Raw genomic sequence first — 20,076 nt, 5'->3', positions numbered from 1 at the left:
GGTAGAGAAGGAGGCGCTCGCGTGCGTGTACGGTGTCAAAAAGATGCACCAATACCTTTTCTGGGCCAAGTCGCGTTGGAAACTGACCATAAGCTCCTCACGTCCCTCCTATCCGAGAGCAAGGCAATAAACGCCAATGCCTCGGCGCGAATTCAACGGTGGGCACTCATGCTGGCGTCCTACGACGATACCATAAGGCACAGACCAGGCACAGACAACTGTGCCGACGCGCTCAGCAGGCTAACCCTGGTGACCACGGAAGGGTCTGACGAACAAGACTGTGAGATAATCATGGCAATCAATGCCTTTGAGTCCACAGGTTTGCCTATGACGGCTCGCCAAATCAGAGCCTGGATGGCCAGCGACCCCACGTTATCCTTAGTAAAAAGATGTGTCCTAACCGGTGACTGGGCAGAGGCTCGCGATGCCTGCCCCGAGGAATTAAAATCCTTTCACAGGCGCATGCATGAGCTATCACTACAAGCAGACTGCCTGATGTGGGTCAGCCGAGTAGTCATGCCTCTGCGAGGCAGAGAGGCATTTGTCCAGGAGCTCCACCGCGAGCACCCGGGGATCGTTCTCATGAAGGTCATAGCCAGATCCCACGTCTGGTGGCCTGGTATTGACGCGGACTAGGAGCTCTGCATCCGAAGGTGCGCCATTTGTGCCCAACTCAGCAATGCCCCCAGGGAGGCTCCACTGAGCCCCTGGCCCTGGCCTACCAAACCATGGTCGCGGGTGCACGTGGACTATGTGGGCCCATTCATGGGCAAAATGTTCCTCGTAGTTGTAGATGCATTTTCAAAGTGGATCGAATGCACCATTTTAAACTCGAGCACAACCTCCACCACTGTGGAGAGCCTCGCAACCATGTTTGCAACGCACGGAATCCCTGACATATTGGTCAGTGACAATGGTCCGTGCTTCACCAGCGCAGAATTCCAAAACTTCATAATTGACCATGGCATAAATCACGTCAAGAGATGGCACCGTTCAAGCCGGCCTCCAACGGCCAGGCAGAGAGAGCAGTGCAAATCATTAAACAAGGCATGCTTAAAATCCAAGGTCCCACGCTGCAGGGTCGCCTGTCGCGACTGCTGTTGGCATACAGATCTCGTCCGCACTCACTGACTGGGATTCCCCCCCCCCCCTCCCCCGCGCACTTGTTGATGAAAAGGACTTTAAAAACAAGGCTCTCATTAATCCTCCCAGACGTGCATGAAATCGTTGAGGCAAAGCGCATAAGCTGACTGAGTACCATGACAGAAATTCGAGGGGGAGATGGAATGAGATAGGGGACAAAACGTTTGTACTAAACTATGGCGGGGTCCAAAATGGCTTGCAGGGACAGTAACGGGCAAGGAAGGAAACAGGCTACTGGTCGTACAAATGGACAATGGCAAAATCTGCTGGAGGCATGTAGACCAAGTCAAAAGCAGATTTACCAACGACACTGCGGAACCAGAGGCAGACTACAATGTGGAACTCGCACCACACCTGGTGGACAGACAGAGGGAACAACCTGAGGAAAGGGCAATCCCAACAGACAGCCCAGGCGAGTCAACAACAATCACACCAATCAAAACAGACAGCCCAGGTGAGATACCAGCAACCACACCCAAAGAAAAACAGACACCAAGGCAAACAACTGAACCACAACTCAGATGCTCCACGCGAGAGCGTAGACCACCTGAGAGACTGAACCTATAAAGACAATAAGACCTTGGGGGAGGGTGATGTCATGTATCTTACATTATTATATATAACTGTATCCTAACATGCAATAATGACTAATAAGATATGACCTGTAACCACCAGCATACCTTACCACCAGGGGTGCACTTGCAAGAGACAGGTATATAAGGACAGGTCTCAGGCAAGTGCAGCATTCCAGAGCTGTGAAATAAAGGTGCAGGTCCAGAGTGACCTTGACTTCACTACATGCCTCGTGTGAATCTGTACTGAGGGGACAGGACTTTACACTTTGGAAGCTGGTCCGACCGATTCTTTATTCTCTTCACCGTGAAGTCAGACTACCTGAAGGTTTTGGGAATATGGTTCGGAGCGGATGGGGCATGCATCAAAAACTGGAAGGAGCATATCGCTAAAGCGAAACATAAACTGGGATGGTGGAAGCTGCGCTTTCTCTCCATTGCAGGAAAGAACCTGGTCATCAGGAGTGAGGTGCTCTCGGTGTTGTTGTACGTGCCGCAGGTCTGGCCCATACCCCGCTCCTGTGCCATGGTAGTCACTTCGTCTGGAGATCGAAAATGGACCATGTCCGCAGAGACACAATGTACAACTTTCTGGACAAGGGGGGAAAGAACGTTCCAAACGTGGCCCTCATCCTGATGGCCACTTTTGTGTGCAGCTGCATCTAGCTGTGCATAGACCTTTTGTACGCATACGCCAAGTGTCAGTCCGTGTTGAGATTCTATCTGTCCCCGGTGTTGCGAAGGATGGGTCTGGCCAGGCTGCCGCGGAACGCTCCGAGCAGTAGGACCATGCCTCAGCACCTGTCCTTCGTGGAAAAGTTTTTCAAGAAAGCACCAACGGAATCGCCGCTGAGTCTGTGGTCATTGCCGTCCAAACCATGGACCAGGATCCACATAGACTTTGCAGGTCCCTTCCTGGGGAAGATGTTTTTAGTTGTGGTGGCTGCATATTCGAAGTGGATAGAGTGTATAATCATGTCATCCAGCACATCCACAGCTACCATTTGAGAATCTCAGTGTCATGTTCGCGACACATGGTCTGCCTGACATTGTTGTTAGCGACAACGGATCGTGCTTCACCAGTCAGGAGTTTCAAGAGTTCATGAAACTCAATGGTATCAAACATGTAAGGTCAGAACCATTCAAACCTGCATCCAATGGGCAAGCAGAATGTGCTGTTCAAATCATAAAACAGAGTATGAAGCGAGTAACCCAAGGGTCACTGCAGACCTGCCTGTCATACATACTGCTTAGTTACAGGACAAGAACACACACGCTGAACCCCATGGCACCAGTGGTCGAATTACTGGGGAGGAAAATTGCTGCTGACGGCATCAGGCCCATGAACGCAAAAACCAAGGTCATCAAGAATGCACCCAAGCCGCAGAATGTGACGGAGCTGCGTTCGTTCCTGGGTCTACTCAACTACTTCGATAACTTCCTACCTAAATTGAGCACGTTATTAGAACCACTGCACATGCTGCTAAGAAAAGGCGATAACTGGGTGTTGGGTACATCTCAAGACAGAGCTTTTGAGAAAGCCACTAATCTGCTTTGCTCTAACAAGCTGCTGGTACATCATGACCCATGTAAACATTTAGTATTGGCCTGTGATGCTTCATCATATGGAATTGGTTGCGTACCCCTACTGAACTAATGATGAAGAGAGGTCTTAAGACCAAGCTATCTCTTGTACACCCTGATTTGAATAATCATGTTGAATATAGAAGACAAAGTCAGCAAAGATATCACGATCACGCAGCTGTGTCACGCGATATTTCTGAAAATGATCCTGTATATGTTCTGAATTATGGTCCAGGTCCCAAGTGGATCGCTGGTACTGTCATGGCCAAGGAGGGCAACTGAGTATTTATTGTCAAGCTCAAAAATGGGCAAACATGCAGGAAACATATGGATCAGACAAAGCTGCGGCACACAGACGAACCGGAACAGTCGGAGGAAGAAACAATCGACGACCAACCAACCTACCCCCAGTCATCAGAGGACTCAGTGGTCATCAGTGAATTGGGACTTTCAATCACTGACATGTTCAATGAAAATGGACTTTCAATCCCTGACATGGCCATTGCCACTCCCAACAGGTCAGCCACCCAGCCACCAATCACAACAGACTCTGAACACTCACCCAAGGCTGGAGTTGAACTGAGACGGTCAACCCGGGAGTGTAAAACACCGGACCGTCTCAATTTGTAAAAGACTGTGTTATGATCTCAGAGCGGCGTATTGTCATGTATGTACTTTTGGGATCACTCGCCACTAGATGACGTCACTGTTGGAGGCCAGTTATAAAAGGCCAGCCATTTTGTATATTAGTCACTTTGGGCCTTAATAAAACAGAGCCAAGGTCATACCTTTTGGAGTTAAACAATATTCAGTCTAACAGTTATTGCATACACAACAGTGGTGGCGCAGGACTTCTTCACTCAGTTATGTACCTGATCCTGTCAGAATGCCTGTGATCAGGCAATTTATGTGCAGTGGGCCCACACCAGTATCCGTGCAGTTGGGGTGCCTGCTGTGGGTGGTGGCAAGCCGCTGAAGACAGCCAGCAGGTGAAGCAGAGAATGAAGAAATCCCAATAAATTGGGCCCCTTTGTGTGAAGTGTACAACTGTTTTATTCATACTGCTGCTACAAAGTGAGCAAAAATTATTCTGGGCTGTTCCAATGGTCTGGTTTTCCCTTTGGAGCCTCCTCTTGACAGACAGCCAAGATGGTGTGGTGACTAATCATGTCCAAAGCCTTTATTTAAACATGGAAGAGATAAGAAAGCTCATGCCAGCACTTTTTTAAAGCATATTAATGCTAATTAGTAGTTGGTATCTATCATTTTAAATGCACAATTCTTAAATATGAGAGAATTTCAAAGTAAATATCTTTTTCTAAAAAGTTACATTTTTGTTCTTCTGTATATAAGTCTGCTTAAGGTACTGTGCATCAGTGCTTACGTATCTAGTTTACATTTCAGCCTTGCTTCTCTTTATTTTCAGGCACAGATCTCGGAAAATGTGTCCCTGGCAAGCCTCTGCTTTCACCATCTGGATTTTATTATCAGGACCAGTGGGTATCATCAATCTGTAACATTCGGTACTTCGACACTCCTGCAAGTATTACAGACTGTCTTCGGGGAAGAAAAGTTTACATTTTTGGAGATTCCACTATACGTCAGTGGTTTGAATATTTGACAGAATTTGTGCCAGGTTAGATTCAGCCATTTCTTGTGTATTTTGGCATTGTGGTATAATCTGCTTTGCCTGTTAAATATATCTCAGTTTAGAACTAATTCTTATAAGCTCCTCATTCAGCACCCACTTGCTTGAGTACATACAGTTATAGACCTAGACAGCTCATCATTTCTGCACAACACAACTTAAGCCTCAAGCCAAAATCCTTGTGCCACAAATAGTGAATAGGCTGTATACAAATAAAATGTATTTTTATTAAAGCGGAGCACTTTGAGAGGAGCCCCTACTTCTATGCCTTCTCTCACCATCATCCCTCTGATAGGCCATCCATATTTCCCTGCTAGCAAGGAGTTGGACAGCACATTGCTGCACAGCAGTGGGGCCATGAGGACCCAAGTTTACGTTTAGATCCCTCCTAGACAGGAGGTCTATGAGCCTCAGACATCTGTTCTCCCGAGCTCATGTGCTCATGTGAGTGGCACATTAGCTGCTCCATGCAGGTGGCCATGCTTTCTATGGAGGAGCCAACTGTCGCCATCGCCTGCGATGTGGTGGTGCTCACGTTGGAGACAGACTTCTCCATTCTCTGCACATTTGCAGATAGCCGACATTTCTACCTACACCTCCAGGATCGCACTCCTTCTCAATGGTCCCCGAGGATCAGTGTCTGCATGCAGCTGAGCAGAGCTGGGAAAGTCCTATAGCCTCTGGTGAGGAGTTTCCACTGCTGTCCCTGTCCCCATCATCTGCTCTTGCTCCCTTGTCAATTGTGAGACACCAAGTGACAACACTATTCTATCTCGCATAGGACCCATTGAGGTGTGTGTATCTGCGCTGGTGCTGGGTGCGTTTGGGTCTGCTGATGGAGCACCCCCAGAGGCTGGAGGCTCCTTTAAGGAGTTGTCTTCCTCCTCTGGCTGGACACTGAGGGGGGCTCTTGATGGACCTGTGGAAGAGTAAAGAGATGATTTGGAAATGTTATTTGAAGAATGGGTAACGATACCATTATGATGAACATTCACTGGCTGCTGACATCAGCCACCGTATGAGTGCCTGCTGTATGCCATGTGCCTGTATGATATAATTCTGTCACCAGGTTGCTAAGAGGTCCCCCTCTCTCCGTCTCCCACCGTCAGCAGCTCTGCAACTCGTAACACCTCCGGTTCTACCTCCTCTGTTGCAGTCTGTTATGTATGCAATAAAGGTACAAACTGAGTACTGTTTAACTGAACAAGGTACAACCTTGTTCTGGTTTACTACGGCCCAAAGTACCTGACTCACAAAATGGCTGGCCTTTTATACCAGAGCAGCACCACGTGTGTGCTGCTCAGTGGCCTCCAACAATGGCAACATCTGGTGGCTACAAACAGCATGTGCATACATGACAATATCCTCCTCTGAGACTTTAGCACAGTCTTTCACAGGTTGAGATGGTCCGGTGCTTTATGCTTCCGGGTTTACCGTCTCAGTTCGATTCCGGTCTTGGGTGAACGTGCGGAGTCTGTTTTGGCTGGTGGCTGGATGGCTGACTTGTTGGGGGTGGCAGTGGCCATGTCAAGAATTGCAAGCCATTTTTATTGAACAAGTCCGTGATGGAAATTCCGGGTTCACCGATGACCCTTGAGTCCACTGAAGGCTGCTGGTAGGTTGGTTGGACGTCGACGGTTTCTTCGTCCGACTGCTCTGGCTAGTCTGTGTGCATCAGCTTTGCTTGATCCATGTATTTCCTGCAACTTTGCCCATTCTTGAGCTTAATAGCAAATACTCTGCTGCCCTCTTTGGCCATGATCGTACCAGCGATCCATTTTGGATCCTGACCATAATGCAACACATATACAGGATCATTAACAGAAATCTCGCATGACACAGTTGTGCGATCATGGTACCCTTGTTGACTCTGGGGAAGGTGGCTCAACCGTGGCTAACAAGGGAAATTAGGGATAGTGTTAAATCCAAGGAAGAGGCATATGAATTGGCCAGAAAAAGCAGCAAACCTGAGGACTGGGAGAAATTTAGAATTCAGCAGAGGAGGACAAAGGGTTTCATATGGAGGAGGAAAATAGAGTATGAGAGTGAGCTTGCAGGGAACATAAAAATTGACTGCAAAAGTTTCTATCGATATGTGAAGAGAAAAAGACAAATGCAGAGCCCTTTCAGTCAGAATCAGGTGAATTTATAATGGGGAACAAAGAAATGGCAGACCAATTGAATAAATACTTTGGTTCTGTCTTCACTAATGAAGACATAAATAACCTTCCGGAAATACGAGGGGCCCGAGGGTCGAGCAAGAAGAAGGAACTAAAGGAAATCCTAATTAGTCAGGAAATTGTGTTCGGAAAATTCATGGGATTGAAGGCCGATAAATCCCCAGGGCCTGATAGTCTGCATCCCAGAGTACTTAAGGAAGTGGTCCTAGAAATAGTGGATGCATTGGTGGTCATTTTCCAACATTCTATAGATTCTGGATCAGTACCTATGAATTGGAGGGTAGCAAATGTAACCCCACTTTTTAAAAAAGGAGGGAGAGAGAAAACGGAGAATTATAGACCGGTTAGCCTGACATCGGTATTGGGGAAAATGTTGGAATCAATTATTACAGATGTAATAGCAGCGCATTTGGAAAGCAGTGACAGGATCGATCCAAATCAGCATGTATTTATGAAAGGAAAATCATGCTTGGCAAATCTTCTAGAATTTTTTGAGGATTTAACTAGTAGAGTGGACAAGGGCGAACCAGTGGATGTGTGTATTTGGACTTTCGAAAGGCTTTTGACAAGGTCCCACAGAAGAGATTAGTGTGCAAATTAAAGCACATGGTATTGGGGGTAATGTATTGACGTGGATAGAAAACTGGTTGACAGACAGGAAGCAAAGAGTAGGAATAAACGGGTCCTTTTCAGAATGGCAGGCAGTGACTAGTGAGGTATCGCAAGGTTCAGTGCTGGGTTCCTAGCTATTTACAATATACATCAATGATTTAGACAAAGGAATTGAATGTAATATCTCCAAGTTTGCAGATGACACTAAGCTGGGTGGCAGTGTAAGCTGTGAGGAGGATATTAAGAGGCTGTAGGGTGACTTGGACAGGTTAGGTGAATTGGCAAATGCATGGCAGTTGCAGTATAATGTGGATAAATGTGAGGTTATTCATTTTGGGGGCAAAAACACGAAGGCAGAATATTATCTGAATGGTGACAGATTCGGAAAAGGGGAGGTGCAACAAGACCTGGGTGTCATGGTACATCAGTCATTGAAAGTTGGCATGCAGGTACAGCAGGCGGTGAAGAAGGCAAATGACATGCTGGCCTTCATAGCGAGAGGATTTGAGTATCGGAGCAGGGAGGTCTTACTGCAGTTGTACAGGGCCTTCATGAGGCCACACCTTGAATATTGTGTACGATTTTGCTCTCCTAATCTGAGGAAGGACATTCATGCTATTGAGGGAGTGCAGCAAAGGTTTACCAGATTGATTCCTGCGATGGCAGGACTGACATATGAAGAAAGACTGGATTGACTAGGCTTATATTCACTGGAATTTTGATGAATGAGAGGGGATCTCATTGAAACATATAAAGTTCTGATGGGATTGGACAGGTTCGATGCAGGAAGAATGTTCCCAATGTTAGGTAAGTCCAGAACCAGGGGCCACAGTCTAAGGATAAGGGTTAAGCCATTTAGGATCGAGATGAGGAGAAACTTCTTCACTCAGAGAATTGTGAGCCTGTGGAATTCTCTAGCACAGAAAGTTGTTGAGTCCAGTTCGTTAGATGTATTCAAAAGGGAGTTAGATGTGGTCGTTACGGCTAAAGGGATCAAGGGGTATGGAGAGAAAGCAGGAATGCGATACTGAAGTTGCATGATCAGCCATGATATTATTGAATGGTGGTGCAAGCTCGAAGGGCCGAATGGCCGACCCCTGCACCTATTTTCTATGTTTCGATGTTCCTGTGACTCTGTCTTCTGTATTCAACATGATTACTTAAATCCGGGTGTACAAGAGATAACTTGGTCTTAAGACCTCTTTTCATCATGAGTTCAGCAGCCGAGACCCCTGTGAGTGAGTCGGGTCTTGTCCTGTAACTCAGCAGTATGCAGGACAAGCGGGTCTGCAGTGACCCTTGGGTTACTCTCCTCATGCTTTGCTTGATAATTTGTACTGCACGTTCTGCTTGCCTGTTGGACGCAGGCTTGAACAGTGCTGATCTTACATGTTTTATGCCGTTAAGTTTTACAAACTCCTGAAACTCCTGACTGGTGAAGCACGACCCATTGTCGCTTACCACTATGTCAGGCAGACCATGTGTCGCGAACATGACATTGAGATTCTCTGTGGTTGCCGTGGCCGTGCTGGATGATCTGATTATGCATTCTATCCACTTCGAATAAGCATCCGCCATCACTAAAAACATCTTGCCCAGGAAGGGACCTGCAAAATCTGCATGGATCCTGGAACAAGGTTTAGATAGCCATGACCACAGACTCAGCGGCGATTCCGCTGGTGCTTTGCTGAGCTGCATGCGGTGTTGCACTGATGCACAGCTGAGAATCAATTCCTGGCCACCATACGTGGGACCTGGCGATGGCCTTCATCATCACTAAACCAGGATGTGTGCTGTGTAACTCAAGCACAAACTTCCCTCTCCCCATCTTAGGCATTACAACTCGATGGCCCCACAATATGCAATCTGCTTGAATAGACAGTTCGTCTTTGCGACGAATGTACGGTTTGGCCTCCTCTCACATTTGCTTAAGTATGGCAGACCAATCCCCTTTGAGGATGCAACCTTTTACCACCGAGAATATCGGGTCCTGGCTGGTCCAGGTCTTAAATTGTTGAGCCGTGACAGGGTACCTTCACTCTCAAAAGCATCCATGATTAAGATTAAATCTGCCGGTTGTGGCATTTCCACCTCCGGTGTGGGCAACGGCAACCGGCTCAAAGCATTGGCACAATTCTCTGTGCCAGGTCTGTGGTGAATTACATAATCACAGGCAGATAATGGCAGCACGCACCTTTGGATGCGGCATGAAGCGTTGGTATGGATATCGGAAAAGAATGAAATGAGCGGCTTGTGATCAGTCTCTAAATCAAACCTCAGACCAAACAGGTATTGATGCATCTTTTTAACACCGTACACACACGCTAAAGCTTCTTTTTCTACCATGCTGTAGGCTCTTTCTGCTTTAGACAGACTTTTGGATGCATACGCGACAGGTTGAAGTTTCCCCGACTCATTGGCTTGTCGTAACACGCAACCAATTCCATATGACGATACGTCACAGGCCAAAACTCAACGTTCACATGGGTCATAATGTACCAGCAGCTTGTTCGAGCAAAGCAGATTGGTGGCTTTCTCGAAAGCTCTGGCTTGCAATGCACCCCCTACTCAGTTGTTGCCTTTTCTCAATAGCATGTGCAGTGGTTCAAGTAAGGTGCTCAATTTAGGTAGGAAGTTACCAAAGTAGTTGAGTAGACCCAGAAACGAACGCAGCTCCGTCAGGTTCTGCAGCTTGGGTGCATTCTTGATGGCTTTGGTTTTCAAGTCAGTAGGTCTGATGCCATCAGCGGCGATTTTCCTCCCGAGAATTTCGACTTCCGGTGCCATGAAGATGCACTTCGAGCATTTCAGTCTGTGTCCCACTCTGTCCAAATGCAGTAGAACCTCTTCCGGGTTGTTCAGATGTTCCTTGGAGTCACGACTGGTAATCAGGATGTCATCTTGGAACACGACGGTTCTGGGAACGGACTTTCCATATTCCTCTGGAATATTGTTGCAGCTGAGCAAACGCCAAACGGGCACCCGTGGTAAATGCACGCAAGTCTCTTCAACGTCTCAACCAAATCCTGCGTCATATAGGCCAACGTCAATCCAGTTTTGTGAACGACTTCCATCCGGCAAGCGTTGCAAAGAAGTCATCAGCCTTCGGTAACTGGTACTGATCTTGTTTCGAAACCCTGTTGATTGTAACCTTGTAGTCTACACAGATTATGACTGTGCCATCACTTTTCAGCACAGGAACAATGGGGCTGGCCCATTCATTAAATTCGACCGGTGATATGATCTCCTCACCTGGAGTCTGTCCAATTCAATTTCGACCTTCTCCCTCATCATATACGGCACTGCCCGAGCTTTATGATGGACGGGCCTTGCATCTGAGTCCACATGCATCTGCACCTTGGCTCCTGTGAAGTTGCTGATACCCGGTTAGAACAGCGAGGGGAACTTGCTCAATACTTGGGCACATGTATCTTCCGACGACGACAACGCCTTTATGTTGTTCCAGTCGCACCTGATTTTCTCCAACCAGCTCCTGCCGAGTAGCGTTGGGTCATTGCCTGGAACAATCCACAGCGGTAACTCTTGAACCGCACCATTATATGGCACGTTAATTTGTGCAATGCCAATCACCTTTATCAGTTCTTTGGTGTACATGCGCAGTTTGGCGTTAACAGGGCTCAGCCTGGGCCTCACAGTCTTAGTATCCCACAGCTTATTAAATACCCTCTCATTCATGATCGATTGACTCGCCCCTGTGTCCAGTTCCATCGATACCGGTAACCCGTTAAATTTCACGTTAATCAAAATTGGTTTATGAAGGAGTACTGTCCATACACTTCCTCCTTTGGCATCTCAGATTGCTTATCTGGATCCGCGCTAGTCTGACTCTCATCCTCCACGTGGTGTGTCGCAGCTCGCTTGCTCATCTGCGGACACTTGCGCCGGAGGTGCCCCACTGCTGGTGCCGATGATTTCCCCCACAACGCCAACATGGAGAAGTCGGATACATTCTCGCTGGCGGACGTTGGCCAGGCACAGGTTTCGCGAACGCAGCCGGATAGGCCCTGCCATGTGCTGCTCTGTCAAACGGCAAATCCTTCGCGAACGCAGCCGGATAGGCCCTGCCATGTGCTGCTCTGTCAAACGGCAAATCCTTCACAAACGCAGTCGGATAGGCCCTGCCATGTGCCACTCTGTCAAACGGCAAATCCTTCACAAACGCAGTTGGATAGGCCCTGCCATGTGCCACTCTGTCAAACGGCAAATCCTTCACAAACGCAGTCGGATAGGCCCTGCCATGTGCTGCTCTGCCGAATGCAAAATCCTTCGCGAACGCAGCCGGATAGGCCCTGCCATGTGCTGCTCTGCCGAATGCAAAATCCTTCACGAACGCAGCTAGATAGGCCCTGCCATGTGCCGCTCTACCGAACACCGAATCAATTGCATTTACAATACTTGCCGAGGTTCGGTTCTTCACCGATATTTGCTTTAAACTCCTGTCCATCATCATACATGATTGAACAATCTGATGGGCCCTTTTTAAATCCAACTCCTCCACCACCAGAAGTTTACGCAGAATCACCTTGTGGTTGATACCGATACCAAAGAAGTCCCGCAGCATGTCTGCTAACACCGTCCCGAACTTGCATGGTCCTGCTAAATGTCTCAGGTCGGCAACGAATTCCGCCGTGCTCTGGCCCTCCGATCGAACGTGTATATAAAATCTATATCTCGAGATGATGATGCTGTCATACCAATGTACACAACTCCTCGTACGTTTTCTCTGTTGGATCACTAGGCTTGAGTAGATTCTTTATCAGACCGTAGATCTTTGAACCGCACACAGTGAGGAACACGGCCCGGCGCCAATCTGCATCGTCAACCTCCTTCATTTTGTTGGCCATGAAGTACTGGTTCAAACAGCTCACCAAGTCTGCCCAATCTTCTCCCTCCACGAATCGCTCTAAAAATCCAATCGTGCTCATTTTGCAAACAAGGTTTTTGTATTCTCGTCGCCAAATGCTTTTTTATATAATGGAGATACAAACTGAGAAAAAACCTTGTTCTGCTTTATTACGGCCCAAAGTGCCTGACTCACAAAATGGCTGGCCTTTTATACCAGAGCAGCACCATGTGCATGCTGCTCAGTGGGCTCCAACAATGACACCACCTAGTGGCTACAAACAGCAGGTACATACATGACACTGTGAAAGTACTGAAGACTGGAGGGCTACCCCCGGTTCTCTCCCTCTCCCTGTTGTTGTGGGCTTTTCTCTCCTGCAAGGAGGGAAGAAGAGTTTGAGTAAGAGTGAGAGAGTGAATGCAAGGAATATGTGGGTTACATCTGCAGAGGGTGACTATGAGAGAGTGTGGTGCCAATTCTAAATGGCCTCCTTCTTCTTCTTACGTAATCCCCTGGAATCAAGGTTGCTTCCACACTAAAATGATGTCTAAGGTGTCTGATGAGACCAATGCGGGATCTACAGTCTCTGTTACAGGTGGGGCAGTTGATGGTTGGAGGGACAGGTGCTTGATTTGTAGTGCACTCCTTCCGCTGTTTGTAGTTGGCTTCCACGTGCTCCCGGCGAAGAGACTCGAGGTGTTTGGCGCCTTCTCGGATGCTTCTCCTCCACTTTGAGCGGTCTTGGGCCTGGGATTCCCAGGTGTCAGTGGGGATGTTACATTTTTTTAAGGAGCCCTTGAAACGTTTTCTCTGCCCTCCTGGGGCTCGCTTGTTGTGACATAGCTCGGAGTAGAATGCTTGTTTCGGGAGTCTAGTATCGGGCATGTGAACAATGTAGCCCGTCCATCGGAGCTGATCGAGCGTGGTCAATGTCTCGATGCTGGGGATGTTGGCCTGAGAGAGAACACTGACATTGGTCAAATACCTTCCATCTGTGTTGTTACTTGGTATGATTGTATTCGGATGAGGATAAGTTTGATGGGGTGGTTAGTCAGATGGGGATGTGAGTTTGTAGACAGAGATAGAGGGATGGATATATGTGCAAGTTATGTTGGTGTGAAGAATGATATGCAGGAGTAGGCTTTTGAAGGCAGAGTGATGAGGATGTAGTGACAGGCACATCAGCATGAAGGTGAGTGTGACTTTGCACTCACCTTTCCTGATCTCATCAGAACATTGAATCTTTTTCTGCACTGGTGAGCTACAGGGATCAGGGATTTCATTCATGTGAATTAGAGTGTGATGAGCTGGTCATGGACAGCCCGTTCCGAAGGCCAATTGTCTGGCTGCCTCCTCCCTCCCTCCTCCTCGTCCTCCTCTCCCTCCTTCTCCTCTTGAGGTAGTCCCCCAATCACTGGTGCCAAGGGCTGGGCCATCATGATGGCCAAGTTGTGGAGCGTGCAGCAGACCACCACAAATTGCGACACCCGTTCTGCCGAGTACTGGAGGGCTCTTCCAGAGCAGTCAAGGCTCTGGAACCTTGTGGAATCATTGCTTCAGTCGACTGATGGTCTGCTCAATGATGTTCCTGGTGGTAGCATGGCTGTCCTTATATGAATGCTGGGCACAAGTGTTGGGGTTGTGGTGGGGAGTCATGAGCCAGGTCGAGAGCATATAGCCCTTGGATCCTAGCGGCCAGCCACAAGCTTGACGTGGTGGCTGGAAGAGGGCTGGCACACTGGTCTGGCACAAGATAAAGGCATCATGGTTGCTGCCAGGATAGCGGGCATTGACATTGAGGATTTTCTGTGCATGGTCACACACCAACTGCACATTAAGTGAGTGATGACCTTTGCGATTATGGAAGATCTCAGGATTTGTATACAGTGCCCACAAAGGCACATGGATGCAGTCGATGGCGCCCTGCACCATCTGCTTTTCTGGCAAAGGCACATGCACACTCGTCCTACTTCTCTCTGGTGATCGGGAAGCCAATGTAGTCCTGTCTCCTGCTGTAGAGATCCTCAGTGACAGCTCAGATGCAGCGATGGGCGATGAACTGTGAGATGCTAACTATGTCTCCACTTCCAGACTGGAAGGATCCGCTGGTGAAGAAACTGAGGGCCACGGTGACCTTGACTGTCACTGGGAGAGCCGTGGTCATCATGGTCTGAGGCTCGAGGTGGAAAGTTCCGTGACCACCTCCTTGGTGAAGCCGAGCCTCCTCAGACACTGCTCCTCGCTTAATTGAAGGTAGGAGAAATGCTCTCAGAATACCCTCAGAGGGTAAGGCCACCTGTTGAGAGCCCTGATGGTCCTCCTCCTCTCTTTGTTCTCATCTTTCTTACTGCCTTCGCTCCCTGCGTCTCGAGGGAGAGTTCAACTGCCAGCACAGCCCCCATGACTTTTAGCAAGAGTTGTAGGTTGGAGCGTTTCACAATAATGATGGAGTCTTGCACTTGTCAGAATACTCCCTGACACCAACTAACCTTCAAATGACTAAAGAAAGTTCTAGTAAGTAGCACACAACCACTCAATCTTCAAAACCCTGTCAGCTGCAAATGATTGGTGATGATCCCTTTAAATATTATTGCTGGAGCTGGCTTCCTGCTGCTGCATGCCACCTCTACCTGTCATTGCTTTCTCCAGCTGATAACTGCAATGGCCAAAATGAATTTGGCGGATTGTGCATTAAGTGCGCGTTTCACACTCACTGACATCAAGATTTCTGTGATTGCGATGTCCCCAGCCAGCAAGTTTTGCCGCAGTGCTACCGGTGACTCGGATATGGTGTGTGCTGCTGGAACCGCCATCGGCTGGCGGTGGAGTACCAACCGGTGTTTCATTGTGCTAACATGTGGCGCTAACCACGTGAATCTCTCCCCCAGAATAAATAAAATGGGAGAGTTGTGCAATGGGCTGCTGATTCACTATCAGCAGTTCTACATTATCGCACAAAGTCAAATTTATCCCGATTATGTTTAATTATTATTATCCTCGACAGGAAACATAATGTGCTCCGTTGCTAGTGTCATCTGGACCTCAGGTTGCTCCTGCTCCTCCTCCTCATCTGCCAGCTGTTGCTCCTCCTCCTCATCATCTTCCAGCTGTTGCTCCTCCTCCTCCTCATCTTCCAGTTGTTGCTCCTCCCCCTCCTCATCTTCCAGCTGTTGCTCCTCCTCCTCCTCATCTTCCAGCTGTTCCTCCTCCTCCTCATCTTCCAGTTGCTCCTCCTCCCCCTCATCTTCCAGTTGTTGCTCCTCCTCCTCCTCATCTTCCAGTGGTTGCTCCTCCTCCTCCTCATCTTCCAGCTGTTGCTCCTACTCCTCATCTTCCAGTTGTTGCTCCTCCTCCTCCTCATCTTCCAGTTGTTGCTCCTCCTCCTCATCTTCCACCTGTTGCTCCTACTCCTCATCTTCCAGCTGTTCCTCCTCCTCCTCATCTTCCAGTTGTTGCTCCTCCTCCTCCTCATCTTCCAGCTGTTGCTCCTCCTCCTCCTCATCTTCCAGTTGTTGCTCCTCCTCCTCCTCATCTTCCAGTGGTTGCTCCTCCTCCTCCTCATCTTCCAGTTGTTGCTCCTCCTCCTCCTCATCTTCCAGTGGTTGCTCCTCCTCCTCCTCATCTTCCAGTTGTTGCTCCTCCTCCTCCTCATCTTCCAGTTGTTGCTCCTCCCCCTCATCTTCCAGCTGTTGCTCCTCCTCCTCCTCATCTTCCAGTTGTTGCTCCTCCTCCTCCTCATCTTCCAGTTGTTGCTCCTCCTCCTCCTCATCTTCCAGTTGTTGCTCCTCCTCCTCCTCATCTTCCAGTTGTTGCTCCTCCTCCTCATCTTCCAGGTGTTGCTCCTCCTCCTCATCTTCCAGCTGTTGCTCCTCCTCCTCCTCATCTTCCAGTTGTTGCTCCTCCTCCTCCTCATCTTCCAGTTGTTGCTCCTCCTCCTCATCTTCCAGCTGTTGCTCCTCCTCCTCATCTTCCAGCTGTTCCTCCTCCTCCTCATCTTCCAGTTGTTGCTCCTCCTCCTCCTCATCTTCCAGCTGTTGCTCCTCCTCCTCATCTTCCAGCTGTTGCTCCTCCTCCTCATCTTCCAGCTGTTCCTCCTCCTCCTCATCTTCCAGTTGTTGCTCCTCCTCCTCCTCATCTTCCAGTTGTTGCTCCTCCTCCTCCTCATCTTCCAGCTGTTGCTCCTCCTCCTCATCTTCCAGCTGTTGCTCCTCCTCCTCATCTTCCAGCTGTACCTCCTCCTCCTCATCTTCCAGTTGTTGCTCCTCCTCATCTTCCAGTTGTTGCTCCTCCTCCTCATCTTCCAGCTGTACCTCCTCCTCCTCATCTTCCAGTTGTTGCTCCTCCTCATCTTCCAGTTGTTGCTCCTCCTCCTCCTCATCTTCCAGTTGTTGCTCCTCCTCCTCCTCATCTTCCAGTTGTTGCTCCTCCTCGCCTTCCAGTTGTTGCTCCTCCTCCTCCTCATCTTCCAGTTGTTGCTCCTCCTCGCCTTCCAGTTGTTGCTCCTCCTCCTCCTCATCTTCCAGTTGTTGCTCCTCCTCATCTTCCAGTTGTTGCTCCTCCTCCTCATCTTCCAGCTGTACCTCCTCCTCCTCATCTTCCAGTTGTTGCTCCTCCTCATCTTCCAGTTGTTGCTCCTCCTCCTCCTCATCTTCCAGTTGTTGCTCCTCCTCCTCCTCATCTTCCAGTTGTTGCTCCTCCTCGCCTTCCAGCTGTTCCTCCTCCTCCTCATCTTCCAGTTGTTGCTCCTCCTCCTCCTCATCTTCCAGCTGTTCCTCCTCCTCCTCATCTTCCAGTTGTTGCTCCTCCTCCTCATCTTCCAGTTGCTCCTCCTCCTCCTCATCTTCCAGTTGTTGCTCCTCCTCCTCCTCATCTTCCAGTTGTTGCTCCTCCTCCTCCTCATCTTCCAGTTGTTGCTCCTCCTCCTCATCTTCCAGCTGTTGCTCCTCCTCCTCCTCAAGCTGTTGCTCCTCCTCCTCATCTTCCAGTTATTGCTCCTCCTCCCCCTCATCTTCCAGTTGTTGCTCCTCCTCCTCCTCATCTTCCAGTTGTTGCTCCTCCTCCCCCTCATCTTCCAGCTGTTGCTCCTCCTCCTCCTCCTCTTCCAGTTGTTGCTCCTCCTCCCCCTCATCTTCCAGCTGTTGCTCCTCTTCCTCCTCATCTTCCAGCTGTTGCTACTCCTCCTCCTCATCTTCCAGTTGTTGCTCCTCCTCCTCCTCATCATCCAGCTGTTGCTCCTCCTCCTCATCTTCCAGCTGTTCCTCCTCCTCCTCATCTTCCAGTTGCTCCTCCTCCCCCTCATCTTCCAGTTGTTGCTCCTCCTCCTCCTCATCTTCCAGTTGTTGCTCCTCCTCCTCCTCATCTTCCAGTGGTTGCTCCTCCTCCTCCTCATCTTCCAGCTGTTGCTCCTACTCCTCATCTTCCAGTTGTTGCTCCTCCTCCTCCTCATCTTCCAGTTGTTGCTCCTCCTCCTCATCTTCCACCTGTTGCTCCTACTCCTCATCTTCCAGCTGTTCCTCCTCCTCCTCATCTTCCCGTTGTTGCTCCTCCTCCTCCTCATCTTCCAGCTGTTGCTCCTCCTCCTCCTCATCTTCCAGTTGTTGCTCCTCCTCCTCCTCATCTTCCAGTGGTTGCTCCTCCTCCTCCTCATCTTCCAGTTGTTGCTCCTCCTCCTCCTCATCTTCCAGTTGTTGCTCCTCCTCCTCCTCATCTTCCAGTTGTTGCTCCTCCTCCCCCTCATATTCCAGTTGTTGCTACTCCTCCTCATCTTCCAGTTGTTGCTCCTCCCCCTCATCTTCCAGCTGTTGCTCCTACTCCTCCTCATCTTCCAGTTGTTGCTCCTCCTCCTCCTCATCTTCCAGTTGTTGCTCCTCCTTCTCCTCATCTTCCAGCTGTTGCTCCTCCTCCCCCTCATCTTCCAGTTGTTGCTCCTCCTCCTCATCTTCCAGTTGTTGCTCCTCCTCCTCATCTTCCAGCTGTTGCTCCTCCTCCTCATCTTCCAGCTGTTCCTCCTCCTCCTCATCTTCCAGTTGTTGCTCCTCCTCCTCCTCATCTTCCAGTTGTTGCTCCTCCTCCTCCTCATCTTCCAGCTGTTGCTCCTCCTCCCCCTCATCTTCCAGTTGTTGCTCCTCCTCCTCATCTTCCAGTTGTTGCTCCTCCTCCTCATCTTCCAGCTGTTGCTCCTCCTCCTCATCTTCCAGCTGTCCCTCCTCCTCCTCATCTTCCAGTTGTTGCTCCTCCTCCTCCTCATCTTCCAGCTGTTGCTCCTCCTCCTCATCTTCCAGCTGTTGCTCCTCCTCCTCATCTTCCAGCTGTTCCTCCTCCTCCTCATCTTCCAGTTGTTGCTCCTCCTCCTCATCTTCCAGTTGCTCCTCCTCCCCCTCATCTTCCAGTTGTTGCTCCTCCTCCTCATCTTCCAGCTGTACCTCCTCCTCCTCATCTTCCAGCTGTACCTCCTCCTCCTCATTTTCCAGTTGTTGCTCCTCCTCATCTTCCAGTTGTTGCTCCTCCTCCTCATCTTCCAGTTGTTGCTCCTCCTCCCCCTCATCTTCCAGTTGTTGCTCCTCCTCGCCTTCCAGCTGTTCCTCCTCCTCCTCATCTTCCAGTTGTTGCTCCTCCTCCTCCTCATCTTCCAGCTGTTCCTCCTCCTCCTCATCTTCCAGTTGTTGCTCCTCCTCCTCATCTTCCAGTTGCTCCTCCTCCTCCTCATCTTCCAGTTGTTGCTCCTCCTCCTCCTCATCGTCCAGTTGTTGCTCCTCCTCCCCCTCATCTTCCAGCTGTTCCTCCTCCTCCTCATCTTCCAGTTGTTGCTCCCCCTCCCCCTCATCTTCCAGTTGTTGCTCCTCCTCATCCTCATCTTCCAGTTGTTGCTCCTCCTCCTCCTCATCTTTCAGTTGTTGCTCCTCCTCCTCCTCATCTTCCAGGTGTTGCTCCTCCTCCCCCTCATCTTCCAGCTGTTGCTCCTCCTCCTCCTCATCTTCCAGCTGTTGCTCCTCCTCCCCCTCATCTTCCAGTTGTTGCTCCTCCTCCTCCTCATCTTCCAGCTGTTGCTCCTCCTCCTCATCTTCCAGTTGTTGCTACTCCTCCTCCTCATCTTCCAGTTGTTGCTCCTCCCCCTCATCTTCCAGCTGTTGCTCCTACTCCTCCTCATCTTCCAGTTGTTGCTCCTCCTCCTCCTCATCTTCCAGTTGTTGCTCCTCCTCCTCCTCATCTTCCAGCTGTTCCTCCTCCTCCTCATCTTCCAGTTGTTGCTCCTCCTCCTCCTCATCTTCCAGTTGTTGCTCCTCCTCCTCATCTTCCAGTTGTTGCTCCTCCTCCCCCTCATCTTCCAGCTGTTCCTCCTCCTCCTCATCTTCCAGTTGTTGCTCCTCCTCCTCATCTTCCAGTTGTTGCTCCTCCTCCTCATCTTCCAGCTGTTGCTCCTCCTCCTCATCTTCCAGCTGTTCCTCCTCCTCCTCATCTTCCAGTTGTTGCTCC

General features: G+C 49.4%; 1 protein-coding gene across 4 annotated transcripts in view; it reads left to right on the top strand.

Moving 5' to 3' along the window:
• LOC139276120 (NXPE family member 3-like) overlaps nt 1–20,076 on the top strand; it is a 100,899-nt gene that overhangs the window by 66,553 nt on the left and 14,270 nt on the right. For all 4 annotated transcript variants that reach the window (XM_070893633.1, XM_070893635.1, XM_070893634.1 and 1 more), the window contains one exon: nt 4,726–4,935. In XM_070893633.1, coding sequence (XP_070749734.1) covers nt 4,726–4,935 — 210 coding nt within the window. The remainder of the gene's footprint in view (nt 1–4,725; nt 4,936–20,076) is intronic.

This window comes from Pristiophorus japonicus, chromosome 11 (assembly GCF_044704955.1).
Source record: "Pristiophorus japonicus isolate sPriJap1 chromosome 11, sPriJap1.hap1, whole genome shotgun sequence".
In the NCBI taxonomy this organism is placed as follows: domain Eukaryota; kingdom Metazoa; phylum Chordata; class Chondrichthyes; family Pristiophoridae; genus Pristiophorus; species Pristiophorus japonicus.
Note: the sequence above shows the minus strand (reverse complement) of the source record. Positions and strands in the feature narration are given on the sequence as shown.